The sequence below is a fragment of the Sebastes fasciatus genome, chromosome 6 (assembly GCF_043250625.1).
Source record: "Sebastes fasciatus isolate fSebFas1 chromosome 6, fSebFas1.pri, whole genome shotgun sequence".
Classification (NCBI taxonomy): Eukaryota; Metazoa; Chordata; class Actinopteri; order Perciformes; family Sebastidae; genus Sebastes; species Sebastes fasciatus.
The window spans coordinates 7,187,673-7,214,740 of record NC_133800.1 but is presented as its reverse complement, the minus strand read 5'-3'; the positions used below and the strand labels follow the sequence as shown (position 1 = coordinate 7,214,740).

The 27,068-nt window shown below is 42.6% G+C and overlaps 1 protein-coding gene across 3 annotated transcripts in view; it reads left to right on the top strand.

The window, feature by feature from the left end:
* Window positions 1-20,144, top strand: part of sema6a (sema domain, transmembrane domain (TM), and cytoplasmic domain, (semaphorin) 6A) — a 110,682-nt gene extending 90,538 nt beyond the window's left edge. For 2 of the 3 annotated variants that reach the window (XM_074637385.1, XM_074637384.1), the window contains 2 exons: window positions 2,838-3,017; window positions 15,693-20,144. In XM_074637385.1, the coding sequence (XP_074493486.1) occupies window positions 2,838-3,017; window positions 15,693-16,849 (1,337 nt within the window). In that variant the 3' untranslated portion in view covers window positions 16,850-20,144. The remainder of the gene's footprint in view (window positions 1-2,837; window positions 3,018-15,692) is intronic. The other variant, XM_074637386.1, reaches the window with a different exon arrangement.
* The last annotated feature ends 6,924 nt before the right edge of the window (window positions 20,145-27,068 follow it).

The window sequence follows — 27,068 nt, the reverse complement described above, 5'->3', positions numbered from 1 at the left end:
ACGGACTCTCTGCTCAAAAAGGCTAATGTAAACATGCACACACATTAGTGCCGTCCCTTTCTCTGCAAATACTCTCCTAATCACACACAGCCGCAATATCACCATCGCACTGATAACATTTTCATCACTCAGGCCTTTTTAAAGAATGATGAACAGATGTGATTAGCCTGCAGCAAAGTCAGTCTTATCTATCACATCCACCTTATTTCTATCTAATAGGAGAGCGCGTTGGTTTGGTTTTCAGTGAATCTCTCTCTCTCTCTCTCTCTCTCTCACACACCTATACCTCGCAGCTGACAGATCAAAACAGTCAGATCCATACAGAATGACAAGAATAGATATTTTAAAGTCGTTCCAGAAAGCCCAGCTCTCTCTCTCTCACCCCCCTGTGGCTCTACCCCCACTGTGCTTCTCCCCCTTTTGGAGATCCAGGGTCAGAAAAAAAGGCATCTGTGTTGCTGTGCGCCCCTATAGTGCTGAATATGCTCCCACAGGCTTGGCTGTGTGTTTCCAGGCACATACACACATACACACACACAGACAACACCCAGTTTACAACCCCCCCAAACAAAGTCTCAGCCATTACCAAAGCCCCTCCGTCTATCTGTCGGTGGTTGATATGGATTTGAAGATAAATAAATGCCCCCTCTTCATTCTCCTCTCCTCTACTCCAGACTAGACACCCTCGCCTCTCTTTTAATCTGTAGAAAGAGAGGGATGTGCATCCGTCGGCAGTTTAGGGCTTTTTTTCCACCCTGATCCGTGGAGGAGCTCTGAGGCTCTCTCTCTCTCTCTCTCTCTCTCTCTATCTATCTATGTGTGTCATCTGCCTGAATTGCACTTCCCCTGGCGGTGGGGGAATGAATTATAAAATAGGCCTGTCACACTAATCTCTCAGCCTTGGGCCAATAGTTAAATAAATCATTTTAATGATTGCCACGCCACACAGAGGAGGAGGAGGCTCTGGGTGGTGTTGTGTGGGTGTCTGTTGGTGCGTCGTCTACCAGCAGCGCCGACGTTAGTCCCCTGAAAATGCTCCTCCCCTCTTCAAATACGGGCATAAACACATATTGAAAAGGCACTCGCACATCTGCAAACACACACACATTGCTGTCACCTCCTCCGTGGAGACGGAGGCTGTTTATAAAAGTGTTGTCACTCTTCATCTAGGGGTGGATTTTTTTTTTGCAGCTTAAATACATTATGTTTAAATACAGTATGTAGCTTGTGCAGAATTGTGTAGGGTGGCTTAAGTGTTAGCATGTGGGATGGTAATGTGATTAGCATGGTTCAAAAATAAACAGACAAAGCTTATGCACAAACTCTGCTTATGAAAGGAAATGATTTAAAAAAAAAAAAAAGGGAGACAGGCGGATGCAGGAAAGCACACATTGTTTGAGAGGCGTGCAGTGATAGACGGGGAGGAGATCGGTGTGATCCATCATCCACAGATGAAAGAGTACTTTGCTGCAATTGTCACGTTAAGGTGTTAGAGCACTCACATTTCCACAGAGAGACATCCTGTGTGTGCCGTTCTTGTTATAGTCTCATCATCAGTGTAACTTCCTGGCTGTGTTATGGTACCCTCTTCAACCGTTGGCCACTAGTTCATTTAGCCATTAAGGAATTTAATTACAAAGAGGAGTCAAATCAGAGAAAATTCATTAACTCTTAATGACATCTTTCTGGTGATTGATCTAGCCATGTTGCTGAGGGGCCTTGCTAAATAAAGATTAGCAGCCGTGCGGATATGAAACGCTTGGGAGAGCTTTGGTTTAAAACAAAAGAAAAGTGGGAGTAAATGGGAAATATGAGGAAGGAGACAACAAAGAAAAGGAAAGGAGGGATGAGAGAGGAGGACAGAAGAAACATATTTAGGATTACAATTATTTTCATTGGTGATAAATCTGTCAATTTTGTTCTCAATGAATCATTTTAGTCTATAAAATGTCACAAAAATCAAAAAATTTCACAAGCACATTTTCCCAGAGCCCAAGGTGTAAGATCTTCAGTTAAATGTCACATGAGACGAGGAAAAAAGCAGCAAATCTTAACAGTTGAGAAGCCGAAACCAGAGAATATTTGGTATTTAAACCTGAAAAAATGACTAAAATGATCGATAAATTATCAAAGTAGTTGCCGTTTAAGTTTCTTTCAATCGACTATTTGTTTCAGCTTCAAAAAACAAACTTCATGACTTAAAGTTATCGGTGTACATGAAAACAAATTGAACATTGCTACAAAATTGCTGGAAAAGTTAGCATCAAAGTAACGGAAAGCTCAAGACAGAGAGCGGGGAAGATCACGAGCTGAGTTAGAAGCAGCTCCGCAGTTGAAGAAAAGTTACAGGCAGACTTCTCAACAGGAGTCATGGAAAGAAACTTTGTCTCTTGTCCTTCATATCAAAGGTAGGCACCCTATGGTGATCGTGGAGCAGCGCGATTGTACTCTGCTCTGCTCTGCTCTGACAGGCCCAACGGAGCTTTGACATGTCAGTCAGAACAGGAGGGGAGAGAGCGAGAGAGGCAGAAAAAAAAGAGAGGGCACGTCTATCCTGAGAAACACACGCACACACATTTGCTAATGAGTTGCCCAGGGTCACCAGGGAGAAATACTCTGTTGCCTCACACAGCCCAGGAGCTGTCATTATGTGTGTGTGTGACGTGTATCTGTGTGTATGCTTCAAAGGAGGAATAGATGTCTATGTGTGTGTGTGTGTGTGTGTGTGTGTGTGTGTGTGTGTGTGTTTGTGTGTGTTTGCACCCCTGCTGGCCTGTGCTCACATGCACTGAAGCCTGTCCCCTCGAGCGACGGTTAACCTGTGTTGTGTCCGGCAGGCCACCATCACCGCCACCATCACCACACCCTCTCACTCCCCACCTCGGCCCTACCCGAGGCCGCCGAGGGCCCCCTGGGGCGGGGCCGCATGGTGGAGCGGAAGGACCCCCCAATGAGCTCAGACAAAGGGGAGGACCCCTACGTAGCCGTGCCCTCTCAGACTCAGCCCGAAGCCACTGGTAAGCCTTGGAACACAACAGTGAGCAGTCGATTTGGTCCATTGTCACCTGTGGCAAGGGAGGGGAGGGGGAAGGGAGGGTTTCTTGTAATTGAGATTTACGGCCGCCTGGCTGCTTCCAGCTGACGAGGTGTAGAGATAGTGGATCACTTTCTCTCTGGGGGACAAATTGCCTCACGCTGTGCACGTAAACCCCCCACAGAAACGTACACTCAAACACACCTACGCAGCCGTCGCATGCATATGCAGACACACACACATTCTGCGCTCATTAAGGCACACGTGCGCGCGCACAAACACTCGTACGCACACTCCGCAGGATGGATTTATTATCCATGGACCGTAATGTCCCGCAGGAGATGTAATATCCAGACCATTACACTCTGAAAAGGAAAATGGCGATGTATTTATTTCCTGGAGAAGGTGGCCCAGGCGCCGGCTCTGTCATGCTTTGCGACACAGTGACATGACATTGAACGCCCTTTTCTCCTGTGTTAACAACCCGCCTAATGCTGTACCGCCTCAAGGACAGTTCTCTGGATAAATGAGACGGAGAGAGAAAAGGAGGGAAGGGAAGGAGACGAGTAGGACGACACACATAGGAGGGAGGAAGTAAAAAAAAAAAAGAGGTCACAGCAGTGCTGGTGATCCGTGTTCTGTCCCTTAATAAAGCAAGTAGACCTATTACAGATCAAACAACATGCAACATGTCCCTGCTACATTACATAGTTCATGCTATTAGAGGCAGCGTCGCCGTGGCCTTGAGGAGATATTGATTGTTAATAATGGTGATTCATTCACAGTAGGGACTTTCTATAGACGCGCTGTATATAAAGAAAGAGACACACAGAGAGAAAAACACAGCAGCTAATGAGCTAAGACTTTTGTCAATGAAGTTGCTATAAAGATGAATGTGCCGCAATGTGTCTTACATGCTAAAAACTAGCCTCAGTTTGTGCCTCAACATTACATTCGAGTCACAGCGCCAAGCAATCCAATTTTTCTGAAAAATAAGGGGTCATTTGACATCACTTGGAAATACCTTCAGAAAAGTGTTGACAGGTAAGATGGACAGGTATATATTTCTGTACAATCAGATGCATAGTGATGTGACTCGAATGTAATGTAAATACATGAGATGCACAAAACGGGGCTCGCTAAAAACATACCGTTTCTTATAAATACAAACACTAAAATAAGGTGGTTCAGTTTCCATATGTATTTTACTTAGTTTACGCATTTATTTTAAGCTCAACCATGACGTTTTTCATAAACCTAACTAAGTGATTTTGTTGCCTAAACCTAACTGGCTAAAGGCTAAAATGCGTCCTCATGACAGGCAGAATGTCCGTGTGATATCGTACTATTTACACTCCTTCCCATGAGACCAGATGTAACACAGCACATACTCCGGTATCACCCGTCTATAGAGTAAACAGAGGCGGTGAGTGCGGTGAATGTCAGCTGGAAGCGGTGAGGCACCGGTGGGTAGATCCAAGCACAATGGTGGCAGAGACTTCAGACAGCATGCCTATATACAGCCAGAATCACAACATGCTGCCGCTCCCCTTGTTGCCTTTACCTGAGCAGGTGTAATATTACTCAAGTCTCACAAGTAATGGTGAGGAATGCTATACTGAGAATCATCCATAACAAAAGCTAAAAGCTGTCTTGCAATCATAAAAGTTCAGTATTTCGGGGGGGGGGGGTAACCAAGCTCAGGTAACTGCAACAGGGCTTCACATTTCAAAACAATGCTTCCTGCTGTTTTTTCTGTACGATCATTATTATTATGATTTTTATAAGACACCTTTGCAGCTTTGTTTCAGTATTTATCAGTTATATTTCAATTTCAGCTCAACTCTTTTCTTTTCCCTTTTCTATATACGAGTCAGCTCTGATGAGATTTGTTTGATTTTCTTGTGTTGGTTTCTTGTGAGCAGTTCTTGATATTTTGCATGGCTTGGTCTGAGACTGTTTTTCTTTTTTGCTATTTATATATTTGCCTTTTTCCTGCCTTTGATTGCTTTGATGGTATTAAGCACAGTTTTGCCTCCATGCAGCTTAATGCTTTTCAGCATGGCAAATTGAGCACCACAGTCAACGGTATTCATTTCCCGCTCCACCCATCCTGCCTCCTCTTCCTTCCTGTCGCCCTCAGTATTACTGGCTTCAGGTGTCAACTGTACTGTGAAAACTTAGCAAACTGCGTGTGGGAAAGTGAAATTGGAATCAATATATGAGAAATAATTATGGAGATGGAAACTAAGTAAATGACTCACTTCTTTTTCCTGCATTTTAATGCCACGGAGATAAATCCATGCGGCACATTTTACTGAAGAAATAAGGGATAAACATTTAACCATAGTATCTATCTCTCAAATTAAGTAAAAAAAAAAAAAAGTTTATGCTTGAGTGAAAATGTATTAGCTCATATCCAAAGTCGTTTGCAAGCTTGTTTGCGATTTAAAAGAAATTACAATTACTCCCCAACTTTTTCATTTGCAGTTGAGACATGGTGGAATCTTATCTGCTAATGAATATTACAGTGCTGCCAATATGTATTAGCCCGACACCACCATAGTAATTAGAAATGCTGCAAAGTGATGAGTATTCACACACTCATGATATTTAGCACCCAACAGCATCATTATCCGCCGTTCCTGTGGGACCATCGCAGTTGCCAGGTGGCCGCTTGTGTTTCACAGTACATTTGAGCTTGGTGTTTGTCGGTCTGTCTGTCTGGGCCTCATCTGTCTCTGTTATATTTTCCTCCACCCCTGTCACCCTACCATACACCTCTCCCCTTGCCTCCCATCGCTTACCCTGCCTCCCCCCACTCCGAAAGCCCCAGCCCTGCCACTCTCCACCATCTGCTGCCATTGTGATCAGTCTCCCTTCCACAGGACCTCTCATCTGACTGGGATGGCATGTTCCAAGGCTATACCTTACCTAGTGCAAATTAATTCCTGAAACCAATTTATGGAGTCTCCTCCCCCAACGCCCCCCCCCCCCCGCCTCTCTCTGTCTCTCTTCCTCCTCCACCTCTGCACCTCCTCCTCCTCCTCCTCCACCTCTGCACCTCCTCCTCCTCCTCCTCCTCCTCCTCAGTCTCTCCCCTTGTAGTCTGTCTCTTCTCCAACTGGAGTCATATCTCTTCCCTGTCTGCAGGAATGAATCCTTGCTCTGCTCCCCCCCCCCCCCCCCCCCCTCCCCCCACGTCTCGCTCTCTCTCCTCTTTCTACCTCTCTCTCTCTGTCAGGCTCAACTCCCCCCCTCTCTCCCCTCCCTCCCCCCCTTACATCCACCCTCCCCCAGCCCCGACCTGTAGCCACCGCTGTGTTGCTCCAATTTATGGGTTCATTACAGCAGCTATCCAGGGTAGAAGGAGAGGAGAGAGGTGGAAGAAAAGAGGGATGGAGAGAGACAACAGGGGTTAGAGACATGGGAAATGAGGGAGGGGAGAGAAGAGGAACACACATGATAAAGATTTATTAAACATAACAGGACAATAATGCAGCAGCGAAGGTTAGGAGGGAGCGAGAACAGAGATAGGAGGTATAGACAAGACTGGCTGAAGGACAGAATTGAACCAACGAGATGGGAATGAGAGAGGATATAAGATGTAGCCAGATATCGTAGCTGAACAGAGTGTTTCTCTCTATCCCTCCCAGTCATTTGTTTTCATACTGGGCCACAATTTGTACCCTGAACAGTCTACGTTCTGTATTTTATGTTAACCCAGCTAGCTCAACTTATCTAAGCTGAAACAGTGTCTCATAAAAATGATGTAAAAATGTACATTATATATATATGTACTTTTTACCTGCTAATACATTGAGAAGGAAACACAGGTATTTTTTTCAATGTTAATTTGCAAATCACGAAATGTTGATACTGAACATGTCAGCCAAGGTAATTCATAGTTCCCCTACAATATCTGCTTACAGCAACAAAAGCACGATTAAACGTTCCTTTAATGTTAATTTAGGGCACTCAAAGTGCTCAGTTAAGGTAAGGGAAAGATAAGGGTCGTGGTTAAATATTGAAAAAGTCATCAGTGACTCGAAGTATACCAGACAGGATGTGTTTACTTTATGAATGTTTAACCAAAACCACCATCTTTGCCTAACATTAACCACAGTGCTTTTGTTGCTAAGGACTCAGGATGTGAACCGCGGTCTCTGGTGTCGAGGCTCTGCACTTAGTACGCCCATAATCCACCCCGAACAGCCAACAATGACTTGCATGTGGTATATATACAGTATACAATACGTAGCACTTCCTACACTAGAAAAAAAACATTGCCTGTGAACTTAATCCAGGTAGCAATTATGTTTCTCACCCTAATTGGAAAGGCAAATTAGTATTACACAAATGTAAATTGGGAGACATGGCTGTTGTTTTCTACTCATTAGGACTCGCAGGAGGAGTATTCACAGTTGTCAACTGACTGAAGATGATGCAGTGTTTACATCTTGATGAACAGAAACTTGATCTGCATATTTTTTCCATTTTGATAATATTTCTTTGCCATGATAGACGAGAGCTTCTGTAGTTTATTGAGAGATATGAATCACCTTCATGGACCTCATGGTAATACCGACTACTACTGCTCTGACAGCTGCTCTGCAAGGGTTATTTTCAGCTGCAGGCAGCTCTCTGACACCTGTGTGCCAAGGTGAGGCTGGTATGATGGAGGGATAGGATGACCCCGCTCACACAAGGATGCAGCGTTATTTATTTTTTCTCATGCCAAAAAGTCTTGATAGCTTCAGCAATTCACTTCACCTCACTTTATGGAAGGCAGTTGATGGAACATTTCACCATCGTTATTGGGGATGCCATGTCAATCCTGAATGTTTGCTGTAGTTATGGAGGGGAAAAACTGTCAAATACGTCCAATACCAGTGGAGAAAATAGCTTTTTTTTTGTACAGTCACATTCTGGTTTCAAACTTGCTTACAATGCACAGTATGAACATGATGCAAACAGTGAACTCAACCTCCATCAGCATGACTACATGCCCCTAGAAGAGCAGAATTGTTGCATACACAGTTATGCCTGTAATGTTGAAAAACCTAAAAAAGTCAACTAGTGTAGTTTGGAAGTAGGGCTGTCACAATATCAGATTTTAATTACACGATTATCGAGGCCAAAGGAATTAACAATAACAATATTATCGCGATATCTATAGAAAATCTAATGCTGTCTGTCAAATTCATCTTTAACTTTGTTTATTGTGTTTTCTCTCTTTTTTGGCAAATTAGTTACTCTCAAAATACGAGCGTATGGAGGTGGCGAGAGAGTTTGTAACATAACTGTATATACAAAATGATTTAAGAGGCGCTGGATTATTTACACGATATTATCATATGTGTATTATTAGCATGATATCAATATTTCATTTTTAAATATCACTAGTTATCGTTAATACCGGTATATCGCAACACCCCTATTTGGAAGGGTCCGTCTAACCACTGATCTATCCCCATTTTAGCTCTGCAAACTAAACCAGAACAAACAACTAGTGCCAAATGGACCAAGAAGAGAGTGCTAAAGTGGCAGTAGGCCGTATATTTTTGGCATCATTGGGCAAAAATTCCATAATAACCTTTCAGCATATTGTAATTTAAGTGTTCAGAGAGAAAACTAGACTTCTGCTCCTCCTCATGGCTCTGTTTTCAGGCTTTAGAAAATCTAGCCCGTGACGGGAGACTTTGACCAATCACAGGTCCTTTCAGAGAGAGAGCGTTCCTATTGGCTGTGGTCCGGTCATGTGACCGGAACTTGGCGTTCCTTCACCAGATTTCACAATGGCGGCAGCGTCACAAACTTTCTCATTTTACAGCTAAACCGTGCACTACAAGATGATTCCGAAAAGATTTGAGGCGAGAAATAAGCATTAACGTAACATAATATTGATTCAAATTTGATCGGCGCTGCCTAGTTTGATCGTTTGGTCGGAGTTCGCGAGTGATTGACAGCCGGCTCTCATAGACGGCAGCTGGACGGCAGACCTCAGATCAGCTCTTACTGCTTGTTTTCTTCCGGTCTGTGAAATCTTGCAGATGCCGTTAGGAGCACCGGAGGACACAGAGGCACATGATCTTTTTCAGGTGACTTGTTTCATGTACCAATGTCACAATATAGCAACCGTTTTATAAAAATAACTTTTTAAAATCATATTTGCTCCAATTTCGCCTACTTCAGCTTTAAGTAGCCATTTCTCTAAAACTATCCAGATTACCTTTCAGCTTTATTTCTTCTACCAGTAGTGAGCAAAAAAAAAAAAAGAGAAGGATTTCTTGGTTGTCTGATTATGGAGACTTCACTCCTTTCAAATTACCCGTCCTCGGAAGTGAGCCGACAAGATTAGCCACTTTAGTTTAACATGAACTCTGCTCACTGTCAGATGATGCATTTGGCTGGTGACGTTTTCCAGGAGCCTATGAGGGCGAGCGCATTGGGTAATTTAATGTTAGTAGTTTCATATGTCCTTGCAGTAGAATGATAGGATTTAGGTTAATCCTATAAAAAAGGGATGATAGGATTTAGGTTCAAAGTTGGTGAGGTGGCCCTTTAAGGCAGGATGACTGCACTGTGGCAAAGAAAAAAAAAACAATGTAATGTTTTAGTCAAATAATCCTACAACTGTCATTATAACACCTTCATTAGTATATTACCAGCAGGATTTTGTGTCTTACTGACACAGATTGTGATAGGCCTTTGTGAGGCAGATGAATTATTCGCAGCTCATTGTGAATCATAATAGAAACACTGGACTGGATGTTTTCCCGGCGTTACGCACTTCCCCGACTGACGTCAAGCTATAAGCCATAATTTCCTCCACTGATTAGCTTATTGTTCTCTCAGGCCGCTTTTGTTTTCCACACACATTTGCTGCTCACTCCTTCATTTGAATGTTTCGGTTATGCTTTTCAGTAAGACCTCTTGCCATTACTGGTTCATACAAAAGCTTTGCTTTGTCTTTTTTGGCCATGTGAGAATGAATCTCATATCACGGCAGCTCATCCTTTTGTGCTTTTGAAGCTTCGCCTAACCCACATTCAGCTGTCATTATTCTGCTTTGAACCGAATTTAAATGGTCACGTTCACGATGTCCGCGAGTGAGCCGCTCATCAAGTAGATACAAGCTGAGTCTTTGTTCTCTGGAGGGAACGACGCAGGGCCTGTTTTATGCTGAAACATTTATGAATGATTATCTATGGCTGCATTTATAACTGGTTGAATAATAAAACATATCACTTTAGGCATCCATGGAAGTCAGGATCTTGCCACACATTTTTATAGCATGATAAAGTACACATCACATACTCATCAAGACTGAGCAGTAATTAACAGGCGTTAACTCTATAGACAAACAGACTACAGTCTTTCCTCATAGAAAAATCCACATTTGTTATAAATTATGATAAAGCCGTGCTGTCAGGGAGCTGCTGCCTTCAATATGTCAACCTGATGTGAAAGCGGTGAAATTCAGAAATAATTGGATGAATTGTTTTAGCTGTGATATTCATGCTGGGCAGTGCCTTTTAACAAGTCTATCACCCATTAATAAAAACAGTGCCGGTGTCAATTTAATGCATCAAACAGCTGATGATAAATGTTCCAGGGACGTGTAATTCAGGTTGATTTCCTTTGAGTATTAAATGCTACAGTTTGTATGCACGGAGGTGGATAGGTTAGTACATCGGTGTTAATACCTGAGGTGCAGAATGATATAATTAGGGCTTTAATTATACCTTAACTGGCTCATCAGTATGCCGTGCACCGACTCTCGATTGTCTGATGAACGCTTTAATATTGAATAACAGCATTAATGCGAGTGCCTCTCCAACGTAAACATACACAAGACTTAATGGGATAATATCCTAACTGGGGATTAAGTAGAACTTAATGAATTGCTGCCATCATCTAAAGAGCAGTGTCCCCTTTTAAAAGATGACAACAAGCAAGTCCCTGAAAGCAAATAAGAAGTTGCTAAAGCTGTCGCCGCAGTGGAGGCAGAGTAGATGCGAGGCAGTAAATCTTTTCTTCTCCATCTTTTCTTCTACTTCAGCAGTTGTCAAGGTCCGTTGTTCTGCCTTTCAACAAGTGACACGTCAGCGACTGCATTTAAGTCTGATTACGATTTTTTATCATTCTGCAGACAGTGTCTTTGTGTAGCGGCCTGTAGTCAGAGGTTAGGGCCCTCTCCGTAACCTCTCTGTGATGTTTAACTACCTTTGAAGTTTCCCCAACACCAGCACAAAGACGTGCCCTGTGGGCTCGAGTCAGTTGGTGCTTCTGAAGAGATTAAGACGAGTGTAAGGGGTGTCTATGTGTGTCAGACAGACTGAGAGAGAACATTCACGGGTTCCAGTCACAGCAGATTACAATGTTTCTGATTCACAAGGAAGTGTTGCCGACCCAGGCTGTTTTGACAGCGAGAAATATCTGAGTATCTGAGAGATATGTGTTTAATATCTGAATGTTGAGGCCCGAGGCGGTGTGAAATTCAAATCAATTCAACCGCTGAGGGAAGTGTCGAACTGCACGATGCCTCGCGTTGCATTCTGGGGGCGAAGGCAAGAGTTGAAACCAGCCGATTATAAGTCACTGTACAGTCAGAACCTCAACAAGACGAGACGGAAGCAGGAAAATCCGTGGGTTTTAGCAACACTTTGATACTTTTCAAGGTCACGTTGCGAAAGTTTTGAAAAGTTTTGCAGAGATCACAAACGGGCCTCGATAAATGAGGCGGCGTAGCATGATTCAAAACCCTCAAGTCCTGTGATTCGACAGAGACGGCTCCCGCGTCCTCCGTGGCTACTTACATTCTCTTTGATGTTAGGATGAGAAACAATTCCTCACATGAAAGATAAGTTTCCTTCTTTTTCTTTCTTTTGTGTTTTTACCCAAACGCCTTGGGCTAAGTACCCTCCGGAAGTGTGTGTGAGCGACATGAGTGATGGATGGAAGGTGGAGAAAAGTGAGAAAAAGAATGAAAGGATTTTTTTTAAACAGGAAGGACCATGCAGTGCAGGTTAAATAGGGCTTTAACCTCGGCTCCCACACCCGGAATAGGAGACAAAGATCTAGCTCCACAGTTCGCCTCCTTCACCAGAATGGACACCCGTTTGGCTCTGCTCCCCTCCGTCTTTGTTATTCAATGTGAAATCCAAATCCCCGGTCGACGGAGGTTAACCTTTTGCGGCGATAAATCCACTGTCATGAAAATTCATAACAGTTTTGACTCGCTCTTTCGGCATGTAAGCACCGTGGACGGAGATGGATGAATGTATTTACATTTAACAAGGATTATGGAAAAAAGAGAGATTTGCCAAAGTATTTGTTTATGCTCTCACTTTCATTTTCTTACGTAAATGGTTTATTGGAGATTTTCCAGGCTCCTCACCTCAAGTGAGGCCGTATTCCTTTTCTTCTTTGTTCGCAGAAGCGCTTAACCCAGCAGCTCTTAAACGCCACCCGTCACCATTGTTGTTCCTGCCAAAGGATGATAGCTCACAAAGACCACGAGGTTATAATTAGTCTTTCCCTGTTTCCACTGAGAAGAGCACTCACCATATGGAAGCAGAACAGTGTGAACGAAACAAGAACAAAGTCACAAAAGTGATGCATTGTTTCTGTGAAGGAGAGAAGTAGCAGAAAGTGAGGGAAAAAAAAGATCTAAGCGAGGACAACTTGAACGATAGCGGCGAGGAAAAGTATCTCTTTGGTTCTCAGAAGTTACTGTACGGGATGGGAAGCAGATGTTTCACCAGACAGGTTGGCCGTTTGGTCACACGAGTCCACAGCATAACACATGTCAGCCGTTAATGCTTCGCTGCAGATAGCACTCATCACTTCTCACACTATCTACACAGCGGGGCACGTCCCCCGATAAGAAACCATTTTGACCAGAAAAGACTTTTTTTGTAAGCCTTTTGTTTAAAACTAAATGAGTTACAGCTGAGCTGCGTGTTGTCAGCACTCTATTAAAGAGACAAGTGAAGATCTGTTTTAACAATAAATGAGGAACGATCTGTGCAAAAGTAACTGCTCTTTCATCCCGGTTGAGCTTTAAAGTCCAAGCAGAGACTCCGACATTGCTCAGTGCTTTATTTCAGCTAGGAAACACGTGATTTAAGTCGTGTCTTTGGACTAATGAAGTATGACTGCAGCGAGCGAGGATTATGGATGTTGGTTTAAGAGAGTCTGGATTTCGGTTCCATGAGAACAGATTACCATGTTGTCTCTGTGTCTGTGTTATGTCTCGCTGAAGAGACACAGAAAGAAGATATTCTCTGAGTGCGTCCTCGGTGACACAGACGAGCTGAAAAGCCTAAACGCGATTAGCCCGCTCCTTCAGGATTTTTACTGAATTATTGCAACTAACGCCTCATTTGTGGTCTCTTCTTTTGGAAAATTACAGAGCAAATTGAAACACTTACATGATTATCTGCTAAAAAAAGTGAATTGATTCATGAAAACAGAAAAAATGCAAAAAGAAAGAAAAATTGCCAATTACGATCTGCTTGTTAACAATGACAAGTGTTGTCATACTAAGATATTTTATTATCTATTTGTTTTTGCCAATTTCCTGTAGGCAAACAAACCAAACACATTGAATATCCATGTTCATGTAGCTGTTGTGTCAGCCCGTTCTCACGAAGAGGTGTATGAATGATAATGAACGATAATATGCAAGGCTTTTAGCGTGCAATAAGAATGGCGGTCTTGCTTTCGGCGTGTAATTTGTACGCCATGTAGTCTGTACTGACTGCGATGTAAATGCATCTGCGTAAATAGAACTAGTGACAGAATAAAAAGTGTTTTTTTAGTTACATTAGTGGTGTTGGCGACCTGTTTTTTAGTGACGTTTGTGAAGTGTTTGGCATACTTATGTTACGTTGTTTTCCGTACTTTACTACTAGTATATACTTAAGTATTGACATACTTATTTAAAGCCCAACCATGATGTTTTTCATAAACCTAAGTGGTTTTGTTGCATAAATGTAACCACGGACGTTACCGTAGTTTTGTTGCGTGGTGTACAAATGACACGTGACAAGCCTAAAATGCGTCCTTGCGACAGGCGGAATGTCCTCGCTATGTCGTGCTATTTATACGCCTTCCCGGGAGATTGGGTAGCAGCGTACAGTACTTGCATATCTGTAATATTATTTTTCTATGCACTACAGTAGGTCACTTTTCAAAATACATTTCACTTTTAAAGCTGACTTTTCCGTTGAGCAAATCAGACATAAACAAGGTAGAGTCGTAAAAACAGTATTTCATGAATGCAAGTCAATAAAATCATTCCGTAAGAAGTGAAATAAGAAATGATAGCCAGCTATTTCCTTCCACTCTTGCCACCTTTATGTAAATTAGATGATTTCCAAAAGCTGTTATACAAATCCTATCACCCACGTAGTGTTTATTTTAGAACATAAATACACCTCCACACACAATAGCTAAATGGATTATGTGAAGTTGAATCCCATTCATACGTATGAATATCAGGTTATTGTCTTTAGTTGTATCATCCAGAGGGACTGAAAGCTTCCATCTGGTTCTGCATTTCACAGCTTTGCAGCTTTGTTATGACCTGAGAATTTCACAAATCCGTCCACATGTATGTGCTGTACAGTGAATAATATATACTGTGATATGAGCACACACGTGTAACCGAGTCACGTTATCAAGAGCAGCGGTGCACTGTGGGAGCTTTTTACGTGATAGAGCCCACCTGCCTAATCCTCTGTCTGTGGTAACTGATCTGTGTTGGCCACAGGTCATGTGTGAACGCGTTATAAATCTCTCTGCTGTGGACTGGTGTGTTTAACCCAAGGAACAGAGTGCTGCATTAGATGTCTACATTCATCAACAGGCTGGAGGTTATCCTCTGTGAGCGTGTGTGAATGTGTGTGTGTGTGTGTATGTGTGTGTGGGAGGTGCATGTGTGTGCAGATTGTTGTTGACCCCGTTTTATTACACACAACCTGCTGCTCCCACTCTCCCACCGCTGTAATACTTCCATAGCTGCTTTTATTGAATTATCTTTTATTTGGCCGTATCGCAGCGCTTCTTTGAAAGTGGTGCTTTCATAAGACACTGATGACACAGCTCATTGGATTTAACGCCTAATCAGAAGCTTTTTAATGTATTCTCTGTGATTCATGAGATTGGATCCAAGATTTATGAAAAGTCGCCCATTTGCATCTATGAGAAGAAAGGGGTTTGGGTATTTCAGGCTCCTTTATCTGCGCTCATATCTTTTTTCATTTCAGCGGAGGGTTTTATCGAGGATTTAAAATGTGAATCATAATCACCCCACCAAAACACATTTTCAGTCTAAAATTGGATTTTCGGGAAATATTGAATGTTGCTACTTGGAGCTACCATTTGTGCCCGTTTTGAAAAGGTGTTCCCCGTGATGGGATAAAGCCAGCTTCATTTGAATGTTTTTCATGAAATAATTTAAACCTCTAATCTTTTCACCCAGTAATTCAATATTGTTTTCTATTTTTTGGTTAGTCTAATAATAAGCGTCTTTCCCAACAGCTCTATTTTTTTTTTTTAGAAACAAGTTCCCACAACACACAGCAGCAGCAGCAGCTATGATCTCTCCTTCTTTTAGTCTGAATGTCATCTCCACGTCTCTCTGCAGGTGTGATCCGTGAGAGCTACCAGAAGGGTCGTGACCAGCTGGTTCCCGTGACCTTGTTGGCCATCGCTGTCATCCTAGCTTTTGCCATGGGCGCCATCTTCTCTGGCATCATTGTCTACTGTGTCTGTGACCACCGGCGGCGAGACATAGACCTGACAGGCCGCAAGGAAAAGGACAGCCACCACCTCCACTCCCGCCGGGGCTCCATGAACAGTGTGACTAAGCTGACCGGCCTGTTCGAGACGCAGGCCAAAGACGGCCGCCCTGAGGCGATCCTCACCCCTTTGATGCACAACGGGAGACTGACACCGAATGGGAAGATGCTGATAAAAGCAGACCAGCACCACCTGGACCTCGCTGCTCTGCCAACGCCTGAATCCACCCCCATGCAGCCGCGTCGCAAGCCAAGCCGGGGCAGCCGCGAGTGGGAGAGGAACCAAAACCTCATCAACGCCTGCACCAAGGACATGCCACCGATGGGCACCCCTGTTATCTCTACAGACCTGCCCCTGAGGGCCTCACCGGGGCACATCCCCAGCGTGGTGGTCCTGCCTCTGCCGCAGCATCAGCACCAGCTCCAGCCTCACCTGCAGCAGCACCAGCAGTCTTACCAGCACGAGTACGTGGAGCAGCCCCACCACAGTGACCACGGCATGGGCCACGGGGTCATGGACGACCAGGGGGCCACTCTGGAATACAAGACTGTCAAGAGCCCCTGTCACAACCTCAACATGGTGGATCCAGACGGGATGCTGCCGCCACGTGTGCCCCAACGGGAGGCCTCTCTCACTATTCCTCCAGCCGTCCCACAGATGGGCAAACGCCTGGAGGTCCACTCGTCAGTCTACGGGCTCCGGAAAGGATCGGCATCCGGAGCTTCCGGATCCTCCGTCCTCAAGAAGCACAACACCAACTCATCTAACTCCTCCCATTTGGCGAGACATCACAGCTTCAACCGCGTGGAGACGCCGCCCCCTGCACCTCAGAGGGTGGACTCCATACAAATGACAGCACAGGGCATATCTCTGTCACGGCAGCCTGGAATGAGCTCCTACGGGTCACTGCCTCGGACGGGCATCAAATATCTCAAGCCTGATGTCCCCCCCAAACCCTCCGTAGTCTCACTCTCGACAAAAGTCAAAGACTCCTGCACATAGTCCGATAGTTATCCAGTCAGTCCAATGTGAACGGACAGTAGTGAAAGGTTTTTTTTTTCTGAAAGAGAGAAAAAACAGGGAATACTGTACAACTTGCATCTCCTTTTAGTGTTTTCTGTTTGTTTGTTTTTGGTGTACAGTACAGTGCAACACAGTTTTTTTTTTAAGAAAACACTTTCTTTTTATATAAATATGTAAATATTATACAAATGGTTGTCGTCATTTGTTGCCGTCATCGAGCTCACGCTCTGGCTGGCTCCCAGTTCCTCTGTAAACACACATGGGAACATGTGCTACTGAAACAGAAGAAGACAATGCTCGTCCTGAATATTTCATCCAACGGCGCCCTGTAGCATCCAAGACGGTGGCTCTCTTGTTTGTGGTGTCTTTGGCCGCCGGGACTTGACTTGATACTTTATCACGCTGGTAAAAAAAGCACACAAGAAGACAGCACGGGGGGGTTTGGAGAATAATCGTTGTACAGTACCTCAAGGACTGAGGTATCTGAGCGAGCGAGCACTCGGAGAGACTGAGCTCGGACTGAAGGGACAGACGGCTTTTCTGAGTTCTGTCAGAAACTGTGAAAAAGCCTCTCAGTGTTACAGCAATCACATCCTGCCTGCGTTTGACTGAAAGCCAGGGGCCAGAGGAATCTTCTACTGTACTGGTTACTGAATAACACATGACTGTTAATACTAATAGCTTGTTGTATTTATTTTTATTAAGTGCTTTTGAAAAAAAAAAAAGACTGACTTTCTAGGCTCGGAGAGAGAGGGAGGACAGAGAAGAGATCTTTTAATATTAATTAATCAAGTGTGAGAAAAAAAAAGTATTTAAAGTCATTAAACTGGAGCCCGTAGAACTTTTCTTGATGACTAAAGGTCCACTAGGTCTTACTGTGTGCTCAGTGGGACCTGCAGCTTGACATATATGTGACCTCTGTGATGAAGACGAGGAGATATTTATTTAAACTGTGCCAGACAGGGACTTTTACCTTCATGGACCAGAATTTCCATTGTTTTAGACCAATCATAAAAAAGACTTCCTGAATCTCACCCTTTCACTCCTCCAATGAGCATCCCTCCCCTCTCCCTCTCCCCCATCCTCCCCCCTCCAATCAGCACTGTGGTTTTGTGTGAGTCAGTAACATTTGTCCTGATTGGTTGCTGGCTTACCGGTGCCATCAAAGCTCACTGTTGCATGATGAAAACATAAGAGAAGCAGCAACAGTACGGGAATCTGCATACACACACACACACACACAAAAAGAAGTGACGCTGCAGGCAAACGGAGCGTTGCCTCCGTCCGGGAACGCATCATCGTTTCTGGCGGCGGCGGCGGCGCAGACGAGCGGGTAAAAAGGAAAACTACAAAACCATCTGTATTGCCTGCTTCTGTTTCCACATGTAAATTTGTGCCTTACACCCCTAAAAAGTAGTGACAATGTTTTCTTTAATAGCTGTTAACTTTGTCTCCTTGTAGTATTTTAATTTTTTTTTTTTCTTACGTCATGATATTTCCCTGGTTTGATAAAAATGCAATTAAAGAATGTAGGTGTTATTGTTGTAATTCTGGTCCCTAGACATGAAACACTTACAGTCCAGAGGGAAGAGAGGAAGGAGGATTCTTCTTTTAACTCTTTCTCTCTCACATACACACACATGCACACACAAACACACACACATGCACACACACACACACACACGTTCATCTTTGTGGTTCATTTCTGATTGTGCCATTAATGCGCTTAAAGCAACCCTTTATGTTGTTCTGGCAGTGTCGATGAAGACGTTGTGAGTGTTTTTGATTTTATATTTTATACAACTTTAAAAAGTCCTGGTATTTTGTTTTGACTTTTTTTTTTGCTGTCTGTTGGTTTGGAGTGACGGTCGATTGACTGACTAACTGAACGATTAACATTTGTTACTTGAGAAGGCCAGTGTATGGGTATCTTTCTGCTGCACTGCAATAATAATGCAACACCAGCACAGTGTGAGATACACATAAGCACCCAGCGTACTAACACAGTTCTAGGCTTCTTGTGTGCGTCGTAACACTCGGTTGTTAGGCAGTTGCATAAACAGGCTGGTTCCTGTGAAGAAAGTTGACATTTTAAAACAACAATATTAAAAAAATGTACCTTATTTAACCCCCTTTTTGTAAGAGAAAACTGTTTTTATTTTTATTTTGCTTCACTAACTCTCCTCATCAAAGCCTTATGAACGGCTGAGAGTTCGATTAATCCGACCTTTTTTTCTGCTTTCACTTCCTTTTTACTTGAGGATTTTTATTGATCACCCCCCGAACATTTAAATCAACGGAGCACTCCCTTAGTGTTGTATGTGTAGATAGGTAAAAGTTTTCTTGATATCAAGCAATTTTTCTGTTTCTCAATGGAGGAAAGCCAACTATGTCTCAATCCACAGCTAACGCGAGAAGGAACGTGTAGGATCTGTGACCTGACTAACGTGTGTGTACATAGACGCTCGCAGGGTTTGGTTGCAAATGACGGGGTCATCGTGGGCAACAGATTAAGTCAAAGCCCCTTTAGGAGCACGGTCTGGGGTCAGTTGAGACAGTTCTCCCAGTGATTACTTAAAGATCTTCAAAGTGCAAATGGCCCAAGATTAGTGTGAAGGGGTGTGTTTACTCCAGAATACCACTGCATTGTAGACTGGTTACTGGGCACTACAAGGCCCTATTTACCCCCCTCCAGCGTATTGAGGAGTGCATGACCCAGCAATCCTCCCTGGCCTGGAATAATGCTGATCTACGACTAAACATGTCTTGTCTTGAAATGTTCAGTTGTGGTGTCTCTGACCTAGGGAGAACTGCCGCGTCCACACAGAATGTGAACAAGAAAATCTGTCGAGGTCAGAAGGTCGAATGTCCACATCCCGTGTAGACGAGTAAATTTAGCCGCGGGTGCATTTCAGATTCTGTAACATCGAACGTTTGATGTCGGTGGGGTTTGAACATTTTTAAAGACTGGACTGGGTTCGACTGTGAAGGCTGCTGTGGACAGTGAGGTTCTTTGGTGTGTGCCTTTTTTGTCTTTCACCCTTGTTATAATACACCGCTATTAGATGCAAATCGACTCTCTTCTCAACTTCTCAACCTTTTGAACTTTGTAAGCTTGTAAGATATTGTGACGTCACAAAGTTTTTTGCCCTACTCTCTCCACTTCCTTAACATCTGATTCACAGCTTAATGTATGTTGTAAAGAAAAAAACTCTTTAATTTAATGCAAAATGTAATAAAAAAAAAAAAAAGAAAATAAAATTCTTGTCATGAAGACTGTGATATGTCCTTGACTTTTTCCCCACTTGTTTCTCTGCCTGAGGTGGTTCTCTTTATAGGAACGTCTTTAATTGTTCAATCTTGTGTAACACAGTTTGGGGAAAACCAAGCCAGAGTTTTGCACAGGTTCTTTCAATAGACAATCCATTTTAAGGAAAATATTGTACTTTTTTGACCTTAAGTACACTATTATTCTCCTTTGCTTGTAAAACCTCCGCCAACCCCTCGAGACATGAGAAACTTTTCTTCAGAACAAGATTCTGCTTCAGACACAAAGCACGTCGAAGAACGACGAAGCAGATGAAAGTACTTTAAACTGAGGTGAAAATGATTTCTTTAACTTCATATCTAACAAATGAAAATAAGACTATGAGCAGAGGGAAGAGGCCTCTCTCTATTGTGCTATTCACGCCGTCAGCTAAATGAAGCAAACAACTTGATGGAGATTGGAGGCAGCTTTCTGTTGGCAGACTGGTACAGGAGGCACTCTAAATCACCTTTTAAATTACAATACTTGACGTGCAGTGAAGGTTTGGAGTAATCCATTTAATCCCGTATAGGAAATCAATAAACTATTCTAAAGGCAATTGCAAGACAATGGAGGGATTCAAAATAGTCTATTTTCTTTTAAATCAATTTTAAAGTTGACGAGTAACAGTTTGCTAACAAGTTTACCACTTTATAAGGTGATAATATGTCGATATTGTGTTTCCGTTGCCCCAAGTTAATGTCAGTTTAAATTTTGAAAATATAATAAGAGCCAAATGTGGCCACCAATATTCTGGCAGAGGGATGATTCAACGTATCCTTTCATTCAACGTTCGTATGATATCAAAGTTATTCCTCATTTTTCGTGCCTTTTCCTACAAATTTCCAGCAGCACATGTCAATTCCAGCTCGGTACATGCATACAGTCTATTCAAAATAAACTCCCGTTTTCACAGGAAACAACTTGGTTAGGTTTAGGCAACAAAACTACTTCGTAAGTTAGGTTTAGGAAAAGATTGTGGTTTGGGTTAAAATATCTATAGTTACTTAATTATGGAAGTTATGTAAATAGACTTTTCTAGTCAACTCAAACTCGCTTTAAAAAGCGCTTTATACTACACGTCAGCATTCGCCCATTCACACACACATTCATACACTGATGGCAGCGGCTGCCATGCAAGGTGCCAACCTGCCCATCAGGATCTAATCTAAATACTCATTCACACAGCGATGGCACAGCATTTGGGAGCAATTCTGGGGTTAAGTATCTTCCTAAAGGACACTTAAACATGTGACCGGAGGAGCCGGGGATCAAACCACTGACCTTCCGATTGGTGGACGACCTGCTGTACCTCTGAGCCACAGTCGCCACGTGATAAATAAATCAACGTTGACTTATGGTTTCACACGAGGTAAGAACACTTGGGAGAAAGACTGGTATTTTTAGACCCACCCATCGAGCCCGACTTCCTCCCTATGCTGCACTTTTCACTCTTTATACTTGACTCGTGATTACATGGATTACATGCGAATTGATTTCGTGGGATATTTTTTCAAATTACAGTGCATTACTTTTCATAGGTATAGCTACGAGAACAGCCTGGATTATTATAGGTCGCCATAATGCCAACAGACACCTCAATTTCAAGTTCAAGATACTGAAGATGAAGCTATTGTCCTCATTGAGCTGAGGAAGGTTATGACAATAAAAACAAGAGAGCAAACAACTAAGCTAAGAGTATAGTATGTAAACTGTGCAAAGAGTATATGTAGGATTTGTCAGAAGGGGAAAATAAACTACTAAATGCAAAGGAGAAGCCTGGTTAGATATAAAAAGTGATAATAATAACCATATCAAAGCACCTTTTGTCTGTCTCACATTATCACGCTATGACTGGACGTCTCTGGTTTTATCTTAAAAACAGATCTCATCACCCACGGAGAGTCAGTGCTGACTAACACTGACCAGAAAAAGCTCCTATATCTAATGAAGGTCTCCAGTTTCACATGTTAGCACATCCTTGGTGTCATTTTGTCAGGAAATGTGGCTCCGCCAGGTAGTTTGACAACTGGTGCCTTTGATCCACGAGGTGAGTCATAAGTTACAAGCGTTGGTACAAGTCAGGCTGTGCATGGAGATCAGATAACCAGGATGTGGTGCAGCTAATGAGGCCTGTCGCTGCCTCCACAATGCCGCATTGTTCAGCCTCCATTCAGGCACCCCTGTGTTGTTGCTCTACTCAGAGATCAAGATTCAGATATTCACCACTAAATCTTTTACAACATGACAAGAGCACAATCATATCTAGTGGTGACGAGTGTGAGCTGGTTTTATCACAGAGTTAGTCAGAGCGCGGCTTCATGGCCTCAAAAGTCGGTATTTAAGGGGTCAAAACAGCTGAATCTTTGTGCGTGGGGTTTAATTTGATAGACCCAGAGATAAAGAAGCCCAGTCGACAGAAAAAATGTTGACATTGGACGTTTCTGCAAACCACGGATACGTTTCTGAACCAAAAATACGTTTCATAAATATGTTTCATATCAGCCTTGTATCACGCTTGCAGAAACGCAATGCCTCGTGGTTAACGTTGTGAAATGATTGGTTAGGCTTAAGCAACAAGACTCCTTGGTTAAGGTAAGAAAAAAGATGGTTTGTGTTTTGATAATAATGCAATAAAACCACTAAAGTTAGGTTTAGGAAAAAACTACATGGCTGGGCTTAAAACTACTATCTTTGTACAGTGAAAATGACACTGAACGTTGTGAACACGGGACACAAACGAACAGCTGATTGTAACGTGACGCACGGGACACGAACAGCGGTCTCCTGGATGAAAGCCTTGTGTTTGATGGACCCATCCACCTCCCCTCCCAACCAGCCGGTGTCTCTTTTCGCTACGTCTGACCGAAAGCAAAATCGTCGACATTCGACGTATCCTTGGATTGCTGAAACGTACAATGCCAACATTTTTTCCTGGCGACTGGGCTGGATAAAAACAACATGTAATAGTCAGGAGGTCAGGACAGATATCAGATTATAGTTTTGAAACACATGCAAGTAGCCCAGTGAAACTTAATCTGCGTCAATACTTATGTAATGTAAACCTCAATATAATGCACAATGCAATTGAGTGGTTTCATTATTTCAGCAGACGACATATTATATTTCTTACCTGTCTTTAAATTGGAATATTATATTGTTAGTGTATAGAGTGTTGAAGATATTTACATTAGTTATCTTAATGTTGAGAATATTTGCTTAGAGTACTTAACAAACTTGATGTGTGGATACAGAACAGTACGAGTATTATGAGATATTAAAACAATCATGCTGCTGTCACTTTGTCTGCTACTGTTATTAGTTTATGATTTCACTCAAGGCATCATGGGAAATGTAGTTTCTGTTGATGCTAATTTGAATGGACACAGTGTCTGTTAATAATTTGTGTTGCTTTAGTCTGTACTGTTTAAATGGTGAGCGGGACATGAGTTTCACATTATATATTATATTTATTTTATGTTATAAATCTCTACATAGTTAACCTCCAATGTCCAGAGCTTTCCGTGTACACTTTGTGTTAGAACAGATATGATAATAATTCCACTACACACCCTCTCCTTTCAGTGTAGTCCCGTTGAACAACAACAATTATTTTGTTATCATTAAGATGTGCAGTCATTAGTTAGGTGTTCTTACGTAAGTAGTGTTTATATTTTGACCACCCAATTTAAATTAATGAGGGTAGACTAAAAATTAAAAACACCGCTCAGTAAGACGCAATACAACCTGGCAGCACAAACTACAGCCTCCAAAACGACCATGAAGGGTAATCGACACCTCGGAATAAAAACTGGACATTATAACCTTTACGAAAGGTGGATTTATTGCAGGGCTGTTAGACTCCATTAGTTTTGGCAGTATAAACCTACTAATTTGGCAACGGAGTGTCCATAATTTGTCAGTGTCTCAATCAGAGATGCAACTAAGCGTGCCAGAGAGAGAGAAACCTGTCTGTGAAGGATTACTGGATGTTAACAGTCCCTGTTCACTTTACGTTTGCAGTATAGATCCAAAAGGGACTGCTGTAGTGTTGCTGTGCTTTTGTGGCTTCATACACTAATACCTTAATGTATCTAGTAATCTAGAAGTAAGTGCGAGTTGCTCTTTGATTAGCAGTTGCTGTAGAAACACCGTACGCTGCAAATCTTTCCAGTTTAAATCGGTAGCAGTCTCTCTGGCTCATGACCCGACATTATGACACGTCAATCCGAGAGCTCGATTGCTCTTTTCCCTGCCAGCGACAGCTACAGCCTGCCAGACTTTCAACAATCCCGTCAGCCACCCAGCCAGCAGACCAGTTAACCAGTCAGCCAGGCATTAAACCCTCCAGCCAGCCTTTAAGTAAACCAGGTAGCCATTCATGCAACCCTAACCCCCACCAGTCCAACACAGCTCTTTAATCCAGCCTGGCCGTGGCCCGGCACTGCTCATTTCGAGTGCCCCGCAATCTGTGGTCACAACAAGTTTAGCCATGCGCTAATCCCCACAGTCCCATCCAGCAATCATTATCCCCGCACTGATACTGATACCGCCGCTGCTCTTAATGGCACACATCCTAGGGTTTTCTTTTTATGCATTTTTCTGCCAAAAATGTCTGCTGCAGCTACGGTGACACAAAAGAAAGAGACACAGAGGCGCAAAAGATAAACAAACGGAGGAGATAATTATCTGCCTTGTCAAAAAAAGCCTGCATAGATTCAAATAAAGTCAAAATACAGGAAGCCACACACACACACACACACACACGTGAGCACACGCATATTCACACACTCCTACGTAATGTGTCCCCTGTGAATTAATATGGCTCTCTATGAGTCATAAATGGAGGTCAACAGGCCCCTTAATGGTCGTTCTCCATGTTGGTTGGTTTGTCGTTAATGTGTCATGGGATAAGTACATGCCAGTGTCAGAGTGGAGTCTGTGTGTCTGTTTTACAATCATGTGGATGTGTGTGTGTGTGTGTGTGTGTGTGTTGTTCAGTCTGTACAGTGGGCAGAGTCGTATAGCTTGTATGGGGACACTATGGGGTTTAAGGAACCTGGCAAGAGATTACATCCTACAATTATAGATTTACACACGGTGGTTATTATAACATTCTTTTTAGACTGTTAAATTGTATTACTTTATAGGCCAACAAATATGTAAGGGCTTCAATATTTCTCCTTCAGTGTAGAACGCTTCATTTAGCCATTCATTTAGGGAATTAGAATTTGAAGAAATTATGTCAATACATTTTATATACATTAATAAAGAGGGTAAAGATTTTAGATTGTTTTGTTACACAGAAAATATAATTAAACAAGAAAAATCCATATAACAATCTATAATAATAATGAATAATCTATATCAAATCTAGCATAACTAGCCATCGTAGTCAAGTTTTGGATTTATCCACATGCCGAGATGCATGGGGGGACTAGTGAGAGGGAATATCCCGCATTTAAATCTTTAAGCCTTTAAAAAAAAAAGAACAATAAAGTGCAAACAAAAGTGTAAGGAATGAATTAAACTGTGTATTTATCTGCTCCAACATAAGCTTCAATCGAGGAAGTTTACATCACAGCAACCCCAGCCAACTTTACCCAAGATAGCATTACATCTGGCATAAACATTGATTAGTCTTCATCATTAAAAGCCTTTTCTCTTGTAACGTTAAAGTTTGGGTTCAATACCCTGGACCGGCAGGATAAATCTGGGTGGTGAAAGTGAAAAGCAGCGCTTGCCCCTCCCGCATTACCACCACTGAGGTGCCCTTGTGCAAGGCACTTAACCCCAACCGCTCCAGTGGAGTTGCTCAGTGACCATCAGATCAGACTATGGTTGTACTGGGCAGCTTCCAGGTGTGGATGTGTAACTGTGCGAATGTGATCAGGGCGTTCCTGAAAAAGATAGCATTGCTCTCAGTAAACCTCCCCCTGAATAAATAAAGGTAAAAATAAAAAAATAAAAAATACAGAAATATGGAAGCTAAGCAGCCTAACAGGGATATGTCAAAAAAATACATAACTTTACATTTTTGCCTTGTCATATTTCTAATACAAGGACTAACAAGCTCTACACTGCATCAACAACAATGCCTCTTTTCAAACCAGAGGCAGCGTTTTCAACCAATTCATGGGAGCAAACGTTAGCTCAATTAGCTAGCTAGCTACAGTTGATACAATCTGCCAGCGACTGTTTCTGGCTAGAAATAAGAAGCCTGCTTTTGTCTTCCTCAAAATGAAAAAAAAAATTCTAGAGGGAAGTCTGTTGCTGTTATTATTGCAGACTGCATATGTGCAGTGCTGGAAAAGACAGCTTCACAGACACAGCAACAGTAACTAAGGGCGGCGAGGTTTTGTTAAGGGTCAACTGGGGAACTTGGACTCAGTAATTCAATATTTCTAAAATCCTGACCATGACTCTAACAGTGTGTCTGCAAGGTTTTCCCTCTCAGTGTGTTATAGTGTGTGTGTATGTTCACTAGTTCTCTCTATGAATGCCTCTAATCCTCGACTCCGAGGAAAGACAATCTCCAGGGGAGATGCATAGCTTATTGTTGGTCTAAACCCGCCCCGACAGACTGCTCTTCACAATGAACTAGAATGTAATAAAAAAAAAGAAATACTGGATTAAATTTGGCCAGCGTTATTGTATCTGCACTTTTGTCAAGTATTATAATGGTATACAATGCCAAACCTTTTGTTGCATCTTGCTGTTAAATACTGAACATAATAATGTTTTTTTAAAAGTCAGCGGTCATAAAGCATCACAGCGGTAATCTCTACTTTGCGGAGGATCCTTGTGGTTTAACAATCATTCACACTGCACCTTATGTCTTGTGCACTCAACAATATCTGCTACACTTCATATTAAGCTGATTAGGTCTTG